The sequence below is a fragment of the Callorhinus ursinus genome, unplaced genomic scaffold (genome assembly GCF_003265705.2).
Source record: "Callorhinus ursinus isolate GAN/ISIS: 27379988/994484 unplaced genomic scaffold, GSC_fseal_2.0 scaffold49, whole genome shotgun sequence".
Lineage (NCBI taxonomy): Eukaryota > Metazoa > Chordata > Mammalia > Carnivora > Otariidae > Callorhinus > Callorhinus ursinus.
Genome location: NW_027397111.1, coordinates 2,945,057 through 2,961,996, shown reverse-complemented (window position 1 = coordinate 2,961,996; position 16,940 = coordinate 2,945,057). Strand labels below are relative to the sequence as shown.

The 16,940-nt window shown below is 46.0% G+C and overlaps 1 protein-coding gene and 1 pseudogene across 4 annotated transcripts in view; both read left to right on the top strand.

The window, feature by feature from the left end:
* LOC112806159 (calcitonin receptor-stimulating peptide 1) overlaps nucleotides 1-15,669 on the top strand; it is a 25,423-nt gene extending 9,754 nt beyond the window's left edge. Inside the window, exons 3-8 of one of the 4 annotated variants that reach the window (XM_025848483.2) lie at nucleotides 9,695-9,781; nucleotides 12,751-12,823; nucleotides 13,868-13,962; nucleotides 14,280-14,414; nucleotides 14,768-14,952; nucleotides 15,527-15,669. In XM_025848483.2, the coding sequence (XP_025704268.2) occupies nucleotides 13,877-13,962; nucleotides 14,280-14,414; nucleotides 14,768-14,927 (381 nt within the window). In that variant the 5' untranslated portion in view covers nucleotides 9,695-9,781; nucleotides 12,751-12,823; nucleotides 13,868-13,876 and the 3' untranslated portion in view covers nucleotides 14,928-14,952; nucleotides 15,527-15,669. Of the gene's footprint in view, nucleotides 1-9,694; nucleotides 9,782-12,643; nucleotides 12,824-13,352; nucleotides 13,375-13,867; nucleotides 13,963-14,279; nucleotides 14,415-14,767; nucleotides 14,953-15,526 lie in introns of those variants that run through there. The other 3 variants (XM_073883022.1, XM_073883023.1, XM_073883024.1) reach the window with 3 other exon arrangements.
* Nucleotides 5,637-13,385, top strand: LOC112806158 (UBX domain-containing protein 2A pseudogene; annotated as a pseudogene).
* Nucleotides 15,670-16,940: the final 1,271 nt, after the last annotated feature.

Below are 16,940 nucleotides of genomic sequence, written 5' to 3'. Positions count from 1 at the left end.
TATCTATCTATCTATCTATCTATCTATCTATCTATCTATCTATCTATCTATCATCTATCTATTTATTTAATTTATTTTTTTAAAGATTTTATTTATTTATTTGACAGAGAGAGACACAGCGAGAGAGGGAACACAAGCAGGGGGAGTGGGAGAGGGAGAAGCAGGCTTCCCGCCGAGCAGGGAGCCTGATGTGGGGCTCGATCCCAGGACCCTGGGATCATGACCTGAGCCGAAGGCAGACGCTTAACGACTGAGCCACCCAGGTGCCCCTATTTTTTATTTTTTTTGTTATGTTATGTAAGTCACCATACAGTACATCATTAGTTTTTGATGTAGTGTTCCATGATTCATTTCATATAACACCCAGTGCACATGCCCTCCTTAATACCCATCACCAGGCTAACCCATCGCCCCCCCCCCAAAAACCCTCAGTTTGTTTCTCAGAGTCCATAGGCTCTCATGGTTCGTCTTCCCTTCCAATTTCACCCCCCTTCATTTTTCCCTTCCTTCTCCTAACGTCCTCCATGCTATTCTTTATGTTCCACAAATAAGTGAAACCATATGATAATTGACTTTCTCTGCTTGACTTATTCACTTAACATAATCTCCTCCAGTCCCATCCATGTTGATGCAAAAGTTAGGTATTCATTCTTTCTTTTTTTTAATTTATTTTTATTATGTTATATTAATCACCATACATTACATCATTAGTTTTTGATGTAGTGTTCCATGATTCATTATTTGCGTATAACATCCAGTGCTCCAGGTATTCATTCTTTCTGATGGCTGAGTAATATTCCATTGTATATATGGACCACATCTTCTTTATCCATTCGTCTATTGAAGGGCATCTCAGCTCTTTACACAGTTTGGCTATTGTGGACATTGCTGCTATGAACATTGGGGTGCATATGGCCCTTCTTTTCACTACATCTGTGTCTTTGGGGTAAATACCCAGTAGTGCAATTGCTGGGTCATAGGGTAGCTCTATTTTTAATTTTTTGAGGAACCTCCACACTGTTTTCCAAAGTGGCTGTACCAACTTGCATCCCCACTAACAGTGTAAGAGGGTTCCCCTTTCTCCACAACCTCTCCAACATTTGTTGTTTCTTGCCTTGTCAATTTTTCCATTCTAACTGGTGTGATGTGGTATCTCAATGTGGTTTTGATTTGAATTTCCCGATGAACATTTTTTCATGTGTCTATTAGCTATTTGTATGTCTTCTTTTGAGAAGTGTCTGTTCATGTCTTCTGCCCATTTTTTTTAATAAAGATTTTATTTATTTATTTGACAGAGAGAGACAGCGAGAGAGGGAACACAAGCAGGGGGAGTGGGAGAGGGAGAAGCAGGCCTCCCGTGGAGCAGGGAGACCGAAGCAGGGCTTGATCCCAGGACTCCGGGATCATGCCCTGAGCCGAAGGCAGATGCTTAACGACTGAGCCACCGAGGCACCCCTTCTGCCCATTTTTTGACTTATGTATTTTTTGGGTGTTGAGTTTGAGAAGTTCTTTTTATTTTTTTAAAGATTCATTTATTTGAGAGAGAGAGAGAGAGTACATGAGAGGGGGGAGGGTTAGAGGGAGAAGCAGGCTCCTCGCTGAGCAGGGAGCCCGATGTGGGACTCGATCCCGGGACTCCAGGATCATGACCTGAGCCGAAGGCAGTCACTTAACCGACTGAGCCACCCAGGCGCCCCGAGTTTGAGAAGTTCTTTATAGATCTTGGATATCAGCCCTTTTCTGTAGTGTCATTTGTAAAAATCTCCCATTCTGTGGGTTGCCTCTTTGTTAACTGTTTCCTTTGCTGTGCAGAAGCTTTTTATCTTGATTAAGTCCCAAAAGTTCATTTTCACTTTTGTTTTGCTTGCCTTTGGGGATGTGTCTTGAAAGAAGTTGCTGTGGCCAATGTCAAAAAAGTTACTGCCTATGTTCTCCTCTAGGATTTTGATGGATTCCTGTCTCACATTGAGATCTTTCATCCATTTTGAGTTTATCTCTGTATATGGTATAAGAGAATGATCGAGTTTCATTCTTCTGTATATAGCTGTCCAATTTACCCAGCACCATTTATTGAAGAGATTGTCTTTTTTCCTGCTTTGTCAAAGATTATTTGACCATAGAGTTGAGGGTCCATATCTAGGCTCTCTATTCTGTTCCATTGGTCTATGTGTCTGTTTTTGTGCCAATACCATGCTGTCTTGGTGATCACTGCTTTGTAAGATAGCTTGAAATCAGGCAACGTGATGCCCCCAGCTTTGTTTTTCTTTTTCAACATTTCCTTGGCGATTCGGGGTCTTTTCTGATTTCATACAAATTTTAGGATTGTTTGTTCCAGCACTTTGAAAAATGCCACGGAGTCATGATTGGGATGGCGTTGAAGGTATAGATTGTTCTGGGCAGCATAGACATTTTAACAATGTTTATTTTTCCAATCCATGAGCATGGAATGTTTTTCTATCTTTTTGTGTCTTCTTCAGTTTCTTTCATGAGTGTTCTGTAGTTCCTAGAGTATAGATCATTTATCTCTTTGGTTAGGTTTATTCCAAGGTATCTTATGGTTTTTGGTGCTATTGTAAGTGGAATCGATCTCTAATTTCTCTTTCTACAGTTACATTGTTAGTGTATAAGAAAGCAACTGATTTCTGTGCATTGATTTTGTATCCTGCCACATTATTGAATTGCTGTGTGAGTTCTAGTAATTTGGGGGTGGAGTCTTTTGGGCTTTCCACATAAAGTATCATGTCATCTGTGAAGAGAGTTTGACTTCTTCTTTGCCAATTTGAATACTTTTTATTTCTTTTTGTTGTTTGATTTCTATTGCTAGGACTTCTAGTCATATGTTGAACAATAGTGGTGAGAGTGGGCATCCTTGTCATGTTCCTGATCTTAAGGGAAAGGCTCTCAGCTTTTCCCCATTGAGAATGATATTCGCTGTGGGTTTTTCATAGATGGATTTTTTGAAATTGAGGAATGTTCCCTCTATCCCTATATTCTGAAGAGTTTTACTCAGGAAAGGATGCTGTATTTTGTCAAATGCTTTTTCTGCATCAATTGAGAGGACCATATGGTTCTTCTCTCTCCTCTTATTGATGTGTTCTATCACATTGATTTGTGAATGTTGAACCACCCTTGCATCCCAGGGATAAATCCCACTTGGTTGTGGTAGATGATCCTTTTAATGTACCGTTGGATCCTATTAGCTAGGATTTTGTTGAGAATTTTGGAGTCCATATTCATCAGGGATATCGGTCTGAAATTCTCCTTTTTGATGGGGTCTTTGCCTGGTTTGGGCATCAAGGTAATGATGGCCTCATAGAATGAGTCTGGAAGCTTTCCCTCTGTTTCTATTTTTTAAAACAGCTTCAGGAGAACAGGTATTATTTCTTCTTTGAATGTTGGGTAGAATTCCCCAGGGAATCCATCAGGCCCTGGACTCTTGGTTTTTGGGAGGTTTTTGACCATTGCTTCAATCTTGTTACTGGTTATTGGCCTATTCAGGTTGTCAATTTCTTCCTGTTTCAGTCTTGGTAGTTTATAGGTTTCCAGGAAGGCATCCATTTCTTCCAGGTTGCTTAATTTATTCGCATACAGTTGTTGATAATAGTTTCTAATAATTGTTTCTATTTCCTTGGTGTTAGCTGTGATCTCTTCCATTTCATTCATAATTTTATTAATTTGGGTCCTTTCTCTTTTCTTTTGGGTAAGTCTGGCCAGTGGTTTATTGATCTTATTAATTCTTTCAAAGAACCAGCTTCTAGTTTCATTGATCTGCTCTACTATATTTCTGGTTTCTAATTCATTGATCTCTGCTCTAATCTTAATTATTTCTTTTCTAATGCATGGCTTAGGCATCATTTGTTGCTTTTTCTCCAGTTCTTTAAGATGTAAAATTAGTTGGTGAATTCGGGATTTTTCTATTTTTTTGAGTGAGGCTTGGATGGCTATGTATTTTGCCCTTAGGCAAATACAAATACTTTGCCGCCTTTGCAGTATCCCATAGGTTTTGGACCAATGTGTTTTCATTCTCATTGGTTTCCATGAGTTGTATAAGTTCTTTTTTCATTTCCTGGTTGACCCAAACATTCTTAAGTAGAGTGGTCTTTAGCTTCCAAGTTTTTGAATTTCTTCCAAATATTTTCTTGTGATTGAGTTCCGGTTTTGAAGCATTATGGTCTGAGAATATGCAGGGAATAATTTCAGTCTTTTGGTATCGGTTGAGACCTGATTTGTGACCCAGTATGTGGTCTATTCTGGAGAAAGTTCCATGTGCGCTCGAGGAGAATGAGTATTCTGTTGTTTTAGGGTGGAATGTTCTATATATATCTATGAGGTTTATCTGGTCCAGTGTGTCCCCCTGGATCTTTTAACTCTCATAGTTGTCCACACTGAGCTTCCAGCAGCTCACCAGTTAACAGTCAGGTTATCCTACCCCAGCACTGGCTCCAAGCACTGAGGTCTGCCCTTGTTGAGTGTTTGTTTTAGTAGGACATTACTCGCTGTATTCATCTGTCTCTCCAATCTTGGGGGTAAAGGTTTGCCCTGTGTTCACCTCTCTTAAAGATCCTAGAAGAGTTGGGGCACCTGGGTGGCTCAGTTGGTTAAGCGTCTGCCTTCGGCTCAGGTCATGATCCCAGGGTCCTGGGATCGAACCCCACATCGGGCTCCCTGCTCCATGGGAAGCCTGCTTCTCCCTCTCCCACTCCCCCTGCTTGTGCTCCCTCTCTCGCTGTGTCTCTCTCTGTCAAATAAATAAATAAAATCTAAAAAAAAAAAAAAGATCCTAGAAGAGTTGTTCTTTTTCCCCAGTCCTTTCAGCTTTTCATTGTTAGGACAGAGTGTCAACTTCCATGTTCGCTACATGTGGAATGCAGTGCAATAAATTTTCAGTTGAGATTCTCCAGGTACTTTGACAGCTCAGAATCCCCCCAGGCTGAAGAGAATGAATTTGTGGTGTTGTTGCTACTCTGCTGCAGTTGTTATTGTTGTGGTTTTGGTGGTGTTGCTGAGTCTCATTCATACTCCAATTGTGTAGAATTGAAAGAGTAACCCATTAGGTGTAATCTTTCTAAATGCATAAAAACTCACATAAGAATTTTCAACCAGATACAAGACTCTGGCATACCCTGATAAATCATCTTTTTAAAAAACTTTAAATGAAAAAGTGCAGGAATCTAACTTACAAGAATGTAAATACATGTTACAGGTAGAGTTTATCAGCTTGCCATGAAATTGTGTTTCCAAAAAAGATTGTTTCCAACTTACCCTGATTTCTAGGTATAATGTTATGAAATAAGTTCATAAAATCAAGGGAAAAATAGTCAAATGACTTTTATTTTATTTTATTACTTTTTAGAGAGAGTGTGTGAGCAGGGAGGAGCAGGGGGAGGAGAGTATCTTAAGCAGGCTCCACACTTGGTGAGGAGCCCAATGAGGGGCGCAATCTCATGACCCTGAGATCATGACCTGAGCCAAAGTCAAGAGTCAAGACACTTAGCGCGCTCGGCGCCCGGCGGCGGAGGCCCAGGGAGGCAGGCCGGGTCCCAGCGGCGGGGCCCGCGAGCCTCAGCGGGTCTGGGGGCGGCGGTGCTCCTCCTCTGAGGAGCTCCAGCCCGACAGCGGCGGTGCGAACTGAGGACCAAGCCGGGAGGTGGCAGCACGGCTGCGCCCGGAGTAAGACAAAAGAATGAAAGAGGTAGATAATCTCGAAAGTATAAAAGAAGAATGGGTTTGTGAAACAGGATCTGACAACCAACCTCTTAGTGATGATCAACAAAGAAATTGTGAATATTTTGTTGACAGCCTTTTTGAGTAAGCTGAGAAGATTGGTGCCAAATGCATGTCTCCCACTGAACAGAAGAAACAGGTCGATGTAAGTATAAAATTATGGAAAAATGGATTCACAGTCAATGATGATTTCAGAAGTTATTCTGATGGTGCAAGTCAGCAGTTTCTGAACTCCATCAAAAAAGGGGAATTACCTTTGGAATTATAGGGAATTTTTGATAAAGAGGAGGTGGATGTTAAAGTTGAAGACAAAAAAAATGAAGTATGTATGTCAACGAAGTCTGTGTTCCAGCCCTTCTCAGGACAGGGTCACAGACTAGGAAGTGCCACACGAAAAATTGTTCCTAAGGCAAAGAGTACTGAAGTTGAGAATAAAAATAATTTGTCTGTTGTTCGACTAAACAATCTGGAACCCATCACTAATGTACAGATCTGGTTAGCCAATGGAAAAAGGATCGTCCAGAAATTTAACATTTCTCATAGAGAGAGACAGAGCGAGGGAGGGAACATAGGCAGGGGGAGTGGAGGAGGGAGAAGCAGGCTTCCCGCTGAGCGGGGAGCCCGATGTGGGACTCGATCCCAGGACCTTGGGACCATGACCTGAGCCGAAGGCAGATGCCTTTGGACTGAGCCACCCAGGCGCCCCAAGAAGCATATATTTAAATGGTGCCTTAGAATGTTCTTCTGTGACCCAAATTCCTTTTAAATGGGAGGAAGTCAAACTAAACAGGTGGGAAATGGAAGAGGGGATTTGTTGTTCCAATCTAAGGTTGTTTCTTTTTAGGGAAATAAAATATTTTTTTTTAAAGATTTTATTTATTTATTTGAGAGAGAGAGAGAGAGAGAAACAGCATGAGAGGGGAGAAGGTCAGAGGGAGAAGCAGGCTCCCCGCTGAGCCGGGAGCCCGAAGTGGGACTCGATCCCGGGACTCCGGGATCATGACCTGAGCCGAAGGCAGTCGCCTAACCAACTGAGCCACCCAGGCGCCCTAGGGAAATAAAATATTTTAATCTCAAAAAAAAAAAAAAGAGTCAGACACTTAACTGACTGAGCCACCAGGGGCCCCTATTTAATTTTATTTAAAAAAATTTATTATTTTTAAAATTCCAGCATAGTTAACATAATTTACATAATACGTATTAGTTTCATGGGTATATATGGTGATTCAACAATTCCATTCATTACTCATCACAAGAACCTACTCACCCATCCCCCTACCCACCTCCCCTCTGGCAATCACCAGTTTGTTCTCATTTTAGAGTCCATTTTTTTTTGTTTCTCTCTTTTTTTCTTTGTTTGCTTTGATGTTTACACATATGAGTGAAATCCTATGGTCTTTACTTTTCTTTGGCTGACTCCTTTCACTTAGCATTATGCCCTCTAGATCCATCCATGTTGTTGTAAATGGGAAGATTTCATTCTTTTTTATGGCTGAGTCATATTCCATTACATATATACCACATCTTCTTTATCCATTCATCTATCAGTGGACACTTGGGTTGCCTCCAAATTTGGCTACAATAAATAGTGCTGCAATAAACAGGGGTGCATTTGTCTTTTCAAAATAGTGTTTTCGTATCCTTTGGGTAAATACCGAGTAGTGGAATTACTGGATCATATGGCAATTGTATTTCTAATACTTTGAGGAACCTCCATACTGATTTCCACAGTGGGTGTACCAATTTGCATTCCCACCAATAGTGCATGAGGGTTCCTTTTTCTCCAAAATCTTGCGAACATTTGTTTGTTGTTTCTGATTTGAGCCATTCTGACAGGTGTGAGGTGATATCTCGATGTGGTTTTGACTCATATTTCTCTGGTGATTAATGATGTTGGGTTTCACATTTTTCACGTTTCTGTTGGCCATGTGTATGTCTTCTTTGGAGAAATGTCTTTTCATGTCTGCCCATTTTTAAATTGGATCCTTTGCTTTTTGGTATTGAGTTGTACATGTTCTTTATATATTTTCAATACCAACCCTTTATTGGATATATCATTTGCAATTCTCTTTTCCCACTAAATAGGTTGTCTTTTAGTTTTGTGGATTGTTTCCTTCATTGTGCAGAAGATTTTTCTTTTGATATAGTCCTAATAGTTTATTTTTGCTTTTATTTCCCTTGCCTGAGTACTCATATCTAGAAAATGTTTCTATGGCCAATGTCAGAGAAATTACTGCCCGTGCTGTCTTCTAGGATTTTTATGATTTCAGATCTCACATTTTAACCCAACACCATTTGTTGAAGAGACAATCTTTTTCCTACTGAGTATTCTTGCCTCCTTTGTCATAGATTAATCAACCATATACTCATGGGTTTCTCTCTGGGCTCTCTACTCTGTTCCACTGATCTAAGTGTAGAGATACTGGCCTTTAAAATAAAGCTTGAAATTGCTGGAAGTCACCCTAGCACCCTCTGGGTACACACCCTGATTCCTGTCACACATCACCAGCCTGGGTTTTGTAGCCACCAAAGATCTCAGAGTGAGAAATGAATGTTGGCTCTGAAGGCTTAAGGCGCACATGGCAGCCAGAGGGAAAGTCCTGAGCCTACAAAGTGAGGTGGCCACGAAATTGGCTACTAGAGCAGTCATTTCTTACCCATTCTGCAGTCACCACTGCACTGGTGAAAGGTACGGTTCATTCTCTCAACAGAAAAGTGCAGTCCAAGGACACATATATTTACAAATGATTTCACAGGGTTCTTAAGTTTGAAACCTCGAGTCTTGGAGTGGAAATCATTTCTGTGAAAGGATGTGGCACCTGAGAGCAGTCACCTACAGGAACCCCAAGTGGCAGAGCCCAACCTCCATGCCACTCAGTCTCTGCTGTGTCACCTTCACCAGTTTGGCCCTGCGCCTCCAGGTGGAAAGCCTATAGCCAAACTCAGGGCCTAAACTGCTGAGCCCCAAAGTCCCAGACTGGGTCTGTGTGTAGTCTCTAGGATGCACTGAGCCTGGGATCCACCATCCTGAGCCCTGTCCCTTGCTCAGCTCACTTTCCTTTGCTCTGTGCCTAAGTGCATTTGCATCCTACGAACCAAGTCTTCCATTGCTGATTCCCCTCCAGCCTTGCCAGTATACGGACACTCTACAGAGTTCTCCAGCTGGGAGCTTTTATTCCCTCGTGGCGGTGCTGCGCCAAGGGTTAAAAAGGAGGAACGCTGAATAAGGACATCTTGGAAGCAGGGTGTCCCCAAGCAGAGGCCACCAACCGGCAAGGGGAAGAGATGCGGCACAAGGCAGGTGTGTCCTAAAGTGCTGAAGCTTTTGGGGACCGAGGAGAGGGGTGCCCCATGGTTCGTGTCACTGACGGCACACTCGGGGCTAGTCTCTGCCTGCCTGGGGTCTCTGCCTGCCCCCACAGCCCCGTGATGCAGCCTCGCCAACCGCGTTCACAGCCCGCCCTATGGGCGGGGGGATTTGCAGCTGGGGGCTGCCAATACATCAGCAAAGGCTGCACTTGCAGTCGCATGCGGAGAGTGTGTAGAGGCTGAGGATTGTGCACTGCGCGCTCAGACTCGGAGAGCCCGGCAACAGTGAGAAGCTTCTTTCTAGGCACTCTATGTGCTGAAGGCAACAAGTCAGGACCTCAGACTTTCCAGGGGAGCTTGGGAGTGAAAAGATCAGGTGGAGGGGTCCTAAAACCCTCCAGTTGGAGGGGTCCAGGTGCTGCATAATTGCGTTTTAGGGTATGCATTTAAAATTGACAGTCGCTGCAGGTATGATGAGGGCAGATCGTGATCATGCTGTTTGTGCATGGGATTCCATGAGAAGCCCAGAGAAGTTTCAAGGATTGCCGGTTTCAGAGCGATCGGCACACAGAAAGATCTAAACTTGGTTTCATTTGATAATCAGGCATGAGCTCAGTGGAAAATGGTTTTGATTCATTTTTTTCTCTTTATTTTATTCAAGAAGGTTGAGAGGATAGTCAGGGGGACTGAGAAGATCCCTGACTCGCTGAAACTCCCAGTTCTCCTCCCGCAGGAGGACAGGAAAAAAGTAAGTGGGGACTCCAGCCCCCCCCAACAAAGCTAGAGACAGACAGGACCCAAGAATACCAACTGACCGTCCTTCAATTTGTCCTCCGTGGGCAATGGCCAGAACGTTTGGGGCGCAGCCCTCAGACCACCTCAAATAGGACTATTAGGGAGTCCATGGTCCTTCTGGGGAGTGGTGGGGGTCTTAGTCTGCCAGAGGTACCCCTGTGGTGAAGGCATCCACCACACTCAGGAACATGGTCTTGTCAGGGATCTGGGTGAGGCATGCGGAGCCCCAGTTATACTTACACATGCCTTCCACCATGGCGCTCATGACTGTAGGGTTCCCCAGACAGCGTGTAAGGAGCTGGAAAGGGCTCCTCGGGAAGATGATCAGGAAGTTGTTGGACATTGATCTTCTAAATTTCCTTGAGAATGAACTTCTATGGTTTGTTTGCCTTGCCCTCCAGGCAGCAGTGTTACAGGGCTTTGTGGAAGATGATCTTGTAGGACCAACTGGTGCTGGGCTCTGCATCTAGCCCTGAAGCTGTGTGCTCAGGCACCCACAACAGGCAGGAGACATTGGTGCCATTCCCCAGTTGTGGTGGTCGCAGCTACGCGGCAGAAGACCAGCACGGGGCGCGGGGAGGGGGGTTGGCAGGGAGGTGGTGCATGAGTCCCGATGGGGATGGAGTCCAACACCGTGAACCTCCTCACACCAAGTTATAAAAGAAGATTATAAAATCAAGAGCAAAATACTCAAACGACTATTTTAAAATCAGTATTTTCCTTGGCAACTTATATATTAGATTGTGTTCTGTGTAGCTTCAATTTAGAGAGGTTCCAGGGATAGCTGGACATAATCTAAGCAGCCCACATGCGTGAATGTCTAAACTTCCTTTAATCTACTCAGTAAATCCGGGATGGACTCAGGGGGAATGGTTTTGTAGTTCACACTAGGAGAAAGAACCCGCCACCCTGCCAGCCCGCCGTGGGGAGAGAGTTTTACACAACCGATCCCCAGTCCCGAACTTCCTCCCTCACGGTGTGGCAGCACCAGGAGTTAAGATGGAAGAAAGCTGCACAGAGGCATTTTGGAAAGTCGGTGTCCCCCACACAGTGGCCACCAAATTAGAAGGGAAGGAGATGTGGTACAAGGCAGGTGTGTGCTATGAAATGCAAAGGCTTCTGGGGACTGAGGAGAGGGGTGCACCGTTGCCCGGATCACATACGACGTACCCGGGCATTATATCCGCTGTGCCTGGGAGAACCACCTCACTGGGGTCTCTGCCTGTGCTGCACAGCCCCGTGAAGTAGTCTCCCACCCACTGTGCCCGCAACACCACGCTTGCCACGGGGACCACGGCTGCCGCTTCAGCCACACTTGCCACCACGGCCACGCTAGCTGCCCGGAGAGAGTATTTAGAAGCTGAGGCTCACGCGCTGCGCTCAGACTCAGAGATCCTGGGAACAGTGAGAAGCTTCTTTCTCAGCACTCTCGGTGTTGAGGGCGGCAAGTCAGGACCTAGGACCTCCAGGCGAGCTGGGAGTGGAAAGATCGGGTTGGAGGGGTCCTAAAACCCTCCATTTGGTGTGTCCTGGAGAGAGTGGAGGTGGTACATGAGAGAATACGCTTACAATTGAGAGTGAGTGCAGGTATGATTTCAGCAGATCATCACCATGCCAAGTGTGCATGCGAACCCGTGAGAGAGAGACTCGGAGGCAGGCTCGGGCTGCGATTCACAGTGAACCCATGTGGATGCCCCGGGTGTCAGACCCCCTGCGTCTGCCTGTGCTCTGGGGAGTGCACACATGTTTGGAGACAGAAATGAGTTTGTGGGAAAGCTTTGCGCGTGAGCTTTAGTATCCGCAGGGACTCTTCAGTACCTTCGAGCATGCTCTGCTCTCTAGTGGAGGACTGAAGTGCAGGGGAGGTGGGCACAGGGCTGGAATTGCATGCGCCGGGACAACTTGGCAAACAGCAGCCAGATGCAAGGGGCAGCTGGGCAAATGGCTCCAGCAGGGTGAGGAGCCAGAGGTGATGGATAACAGGATAGGAAGAGGAAAGGCTAGCCGTTTGGAGGCTTGGGAAGCATCGGTGCGTAACACCTTCAGGCTCAGGACCAGCAGGGCTTCCAGGTCCTCCTAATCCACGTGACAGACCACCCAGCACGAATCCAAGAAGCCACACAAGGTGGGAATCTGGAAAATTGAGATTGTAATTTCACAAAATCCCTCTTTGGGCCTGAGGGCTCTCATAAATCCCTCCCCCGCTGGGGGACAGGCACATGGCTACTAATGACATGTTCTTAAGCTGGGAATATGGTCCCCATTTCAAAGATGAGTACATTGAGGTGCTGAGAAGTTAATTGCCCTTGACCTTACTGCCTGGAATTGAGTTCTACTGACAAAGTTCTTGCTATCACTCCCATCTCTTGCTTCCCATGAGTTTTGCCCCTCTGTGATTCCAGCTATCTGAATCAGACACCCTGCTTGTGTCCAGAATCAATGCTGCTGCATGTTGTTAACCGTCCAAGCCTCACTTGGACGGGGCATCTAGGGTCAGACTTGGGGAGTAGGATGCCCTGCTTCCTGGATCTTGCCCTATACGACTGCACCACTGGGTTGGAGAGGTGCGCACGTTCAAAACCCAGCGGAACTGAACAGGTGAAATTTACCATGACGTCAAACTGCCCTCAACTTCCTGCTCATATTAAGGGTATTTCTCCCCGGTCCCCACCATCCCTCTCCCTCCCTGCACTCCCATCAATGACCTCAATGCAAATACAAGTGGGATGGTCCCACGGAATGTTCTAGGTTCTGGACGTAAATGGGTGACACAATCCAATGGGGTACGAGATCTGTCCTCTCATTGGTTGCTCAGAGTTCTTGGACCACCCCGGACCGAGAGCGGCGGGAATAAGAGCAGCTGCTGGTGCTGGGAGGCAGCAGAGCTACCGCTCCGCTCAAGTGTCCCTGCCGCTTCCACAGCGCCATCGCCTGACACCAACGCTGCCGCAGCTGCCACCGCCTGAGCTCAAAGCCACCTGCTGCCTGCTGCCAGGTGAGCCCTGAGATTCCTCCTTAGCTGTGTGATTCTCTCTCTCTCTTTCTTCTTCCCTCCCTCTTCTGCATTCGTCTTTCTTGTAGCTGCTCTCCCTGCGTGTCTTAGAGTCTCTGTGCCCTTCTGTCTGGGTCTCTTCATCACAAAATCTGTTACTCTACGATTCATCGCAGGCTCCTGACTCAGGTAATACTGGACAGTCTCGGTTCTGGGACTCCCTCCTTCACTCTGCACTGAGACAGGCTTCAGTCTCGCTGTTCTTGCTGCACTTGCGCTCAGGACCCTGGAGCTCCATGGACACCGCGCACACAGTGGGACACAAGGGTGCTCACGGATCCTGTTTGTGCCTAGTGGTCCCTGGAAATCATTTCAGAACTTTGGCCAGCCTCAGTGGGGGGCAAATAGGTCAAAACTCTAGAGGCAGGCAGCCTTGAACAGCAAGCCCCATTAGTGAGTTCTGGGAGCTTTTCCCCTCTGCTTTAAGTCCTAGCCCCAATTTAAGACTCTACTAAGCTTGGTTCTTGTAGGTTCTTTGCCAGAGTGCGGAGCAGGTGAGCAGTAGAATTTGTTTCTTTAGTTTCTCTAAGGTTCCATCGGTAGAGGTATTCCCTTTTTAGCTACCTCCCCACGCCCCGCCAGGTATAAGCAAAAGCCCTACACAGGGAGGACAGTTCTGGGTTGTGATATGAGAGCAGCTTTGGTGACAGGGTGCTCAGAGATTGTCTTCAGCGGAGACCTGGCCAATGTGAGAGTGTGTAGGGTGGTGGAGAGGGGGCTATGGACAGAATCTTCTTCACTCAGTTGTCCTGCTAGGATAGCTTTGCTCTTACTCATCTGTCTTTGCTAAACTATGCATGCTACAGACTCACTGGATCTCTCAGCAGTCCGCTTCCCTGGTGACGAAACAATCGTAGAGGAAATGACATGACCAGCCTGAAGCCACCATGCCAGGGAGTTATAGTTAGGAGCAGGACTAGAGCCCAGGTGCTTGGGCTCATAGAAGTTCAAACTGGTGCAGAAGGTGACATCTTTCTTCCCTTGCAGAGAAGCATCATGGGCTTCTGGAAGTTCTCTCCTTTCCTGGTTCTCAGCGTCCTGGCTCTGTACCAGGTGGGCGTCCTCCAGGCAGCACCATTCAGGTAAGACAGCCCTGCCAGGAGTACACTCCCCTCCCACTGCTCCTGGGATCAGACAATTCCTTTCTCAGAATTGTGGTGTGCTGAAAGTTTACCAACTGGTGAGGGGTAACGGGGGAGTGTATATTTTTCTGATATAAAGATGTGTAGCACATAATTGAAAAATAAGTGATATACAATATTCTTTATTATAAATTTCATACAACTCATTGAGTCTCACAGAATGCTTTTGTTGTTTTTACCAGGAAGCCTGGCTGCTTATTCTGGGGAGAGGCAGGCAGGGACTCAGAGCTTGCATTGGGTTTTCTTTCCCTCCCCAGGTCAGCTTTGGAGAGTCGTCCAGACCCTGTGCGCAATGAGGAGGAATTGCGACTCCTACTGGCTGCAGTGCTGAAGGACTATGTGCAAATGAAGGCCCTTGAGCTGCAGCAGGAGCAGGAGACTGAGGGCTCCAGGTGAGGCTCCCCACCCGGCTCAGCTCAGGGCAGCCCCTCCCTCCTGTCATGCCCAGGAAGGCATCTCCCAGGAGGTAAGAGAGAACACAGCTGGACAGGAGGCCAGCACACTGCCATTGTTCACCTGGACCTGGGGCCCAGCTATTCTCAGGCTCCACTGACAACAGAGGTCACACAGAGTCTATGGTTAGAGCACATGGAAAAAGATCCTTTCTGAAAGCAGTTGGGAAAGGTATGAAATCTCCCACTCAGGAAATTGGGCTGGTAGTACTGAAGGGACTTCCCAGCACTGGAGGAGTTAGGACTGGTAAGTGTGAACCACTGATAATCTCTTTCTCCATCTTGCTAATTAGAGTCACTGTCCAGAAGAGATCCTGCAGCTCTGCCACCTGTGTGGCCCACTGGCTGGGAGGCTTGCTGAGCAGAGCTGGAAGTGTGGCAAACACCAACCTGCTGCCTACCAGCATGGGCTTCAAAGTCTACAATCGCCGCCACAGGGAGCTTAGGGCTTAAGCAGTGAAAGGACTCCAGGAAGAAGGTGACTGCCCTTCTAGTGTCAGATGGGAGGATGGAATACTGGGTATTGCAGGGGTGCAGTCCACACTTTAACCCTCTGAGAGTCCACATAGTAGAAAAAAATCCACGGGGCAATGTGCCCACTCCAGTGTCTGCAGGGAGAACAGGGAGTCCCAGTAGCTGAAACTCCTAGAATTTAGGTTCATTCTCCTCCATTGTCCGGTATCTCCCTGTGACACCTAGATCATCTGCCAGAAAAGATAGATCTGTTTATTTAAATGACTGTCCCCCACACTTATAACTGATTATTCTATCTTTTGGGTTTGAAAGGTAATGACCTGCTTTGGGTGTAAACACTATGTCATGTTCATCTGAATTCAGAGCCTACTCCTGGGATCACGAACTGAGTTTGCCTTCTCCTAGCTGTATGACCACAGGCCAGACACATTTTCTGAGCCCATTTCCCCATCTGTGAATCGAGGGCAACAATAGTATCTACTTGCTAGTATTAATATAAAGACTGAATGAGATAATAGATGTCAATATTTTCACAATTAATAAGTTACTAAATTCTGGCTGTTATTTTTTTTTTCTAGGTCACCATGAAGCAAACTCTACTTCTTTTAATTTATAATGAATGCAACTCATAGGATAAGGAGCATGGAACACATACATCTGCATGCTTAATATTAAAAACACTCTTGTCTGAAATAAACTAAAGCTAAATAAATATAGAATAAAATCATTGCAATTACCTAGTGTGCATCTTTTTGTATTTGATTGTTCAATAAATATAACAGCATGTCTCACTGGCTTCTCTGGTAGCAAAGATGGGCCCTGTCAGCCAACCTGTTGATGTTGGCAATCCTGCGAAAGCTCAGGGGGACGAGGAGTAGCTACCTGATGGGTGTCTGGGGGCACATAATAGATACTATGCCTGCACGGAACTCTTTGAAGAAATGTTGTCACTGGTGAACTTCGTCAAGATAAGAAAGGGTTTTTGATACACTTAAGAGGAGTGCTTACTGCTATGTATGGTGTTTCTCCCAGGAAAGCCTAGAGACCTGTGAGGGCTTTGTTAAGCAGGCTGACCCATGAAGCAAATGCAACATGCCTGGGATGGGATGGGTCCTCAGCATCCCTTAGCGGGATGAGAACTCTACTCTATACATCTCAAAGACAATTCCCTTTTATTGTCAGAGTTCCTGGTCCCCACAGATAACAGAGGTTATCTGTGCACTTCCCCCTGACTCAGGTTTGCCGTTACCCAGCCCTGCCTTTCCACCCCATCAGCAGCCCTCATACACCCCAGAGCCTGCAAGCCCTTTAGAAACAATGGCTCAGAGTCTGAGATGCCGTCACAGACCAGCAGGCCTGGAAAGGTCAGTAGGTGTCATCCAGTTCACCTTTTCTTATTCTCTGGGTTGCTGAGAAGAAAAGTATGCTGATGCTCAAAAGCCTGCAACATGTTTAACAGAGATATTCCTACTTTAACAAGTACTCATTGAGTGGCTGCTATTTGCCGGACACTATTCCAGGCCCCAGGAATACAGCGATGAACAGAAGGGACAGAAGCCCTGCACTCTAACTGGGGGAGATTAGGGTGATATATACTGTGGCATCAGAGATGCTCAGTATTGGAAGGAGTCTGGGATGTCCGAGTTGAACGCCTTACCTGCTGTAGGAATTTCCCAGCGTCAGCATCCCTGGCTCCTGCTGGGACTGTCAGTGACATACTGCTGACTGGCGCCCAGGGAGACTAGGCAGCCAGTTTCACTGGTGGATGCTCAGACCACCTCCAAATGAGGTCTTGTAGTTGGAAAAGTCACCCCTTCTACGCACTGACTCTAGTTATTTCTTCAGGAGCCCCTAGAATTATGACCTTCATTCCCATTCACTCTATACTCCACACTGTCACCCACTGTTGCTGGAAATCACCCAGATGTCTCCTTTATGCACAAAGTACTCCATTGACTCCCCATTCCATGGAGTAAACACCTGGGGCATTGC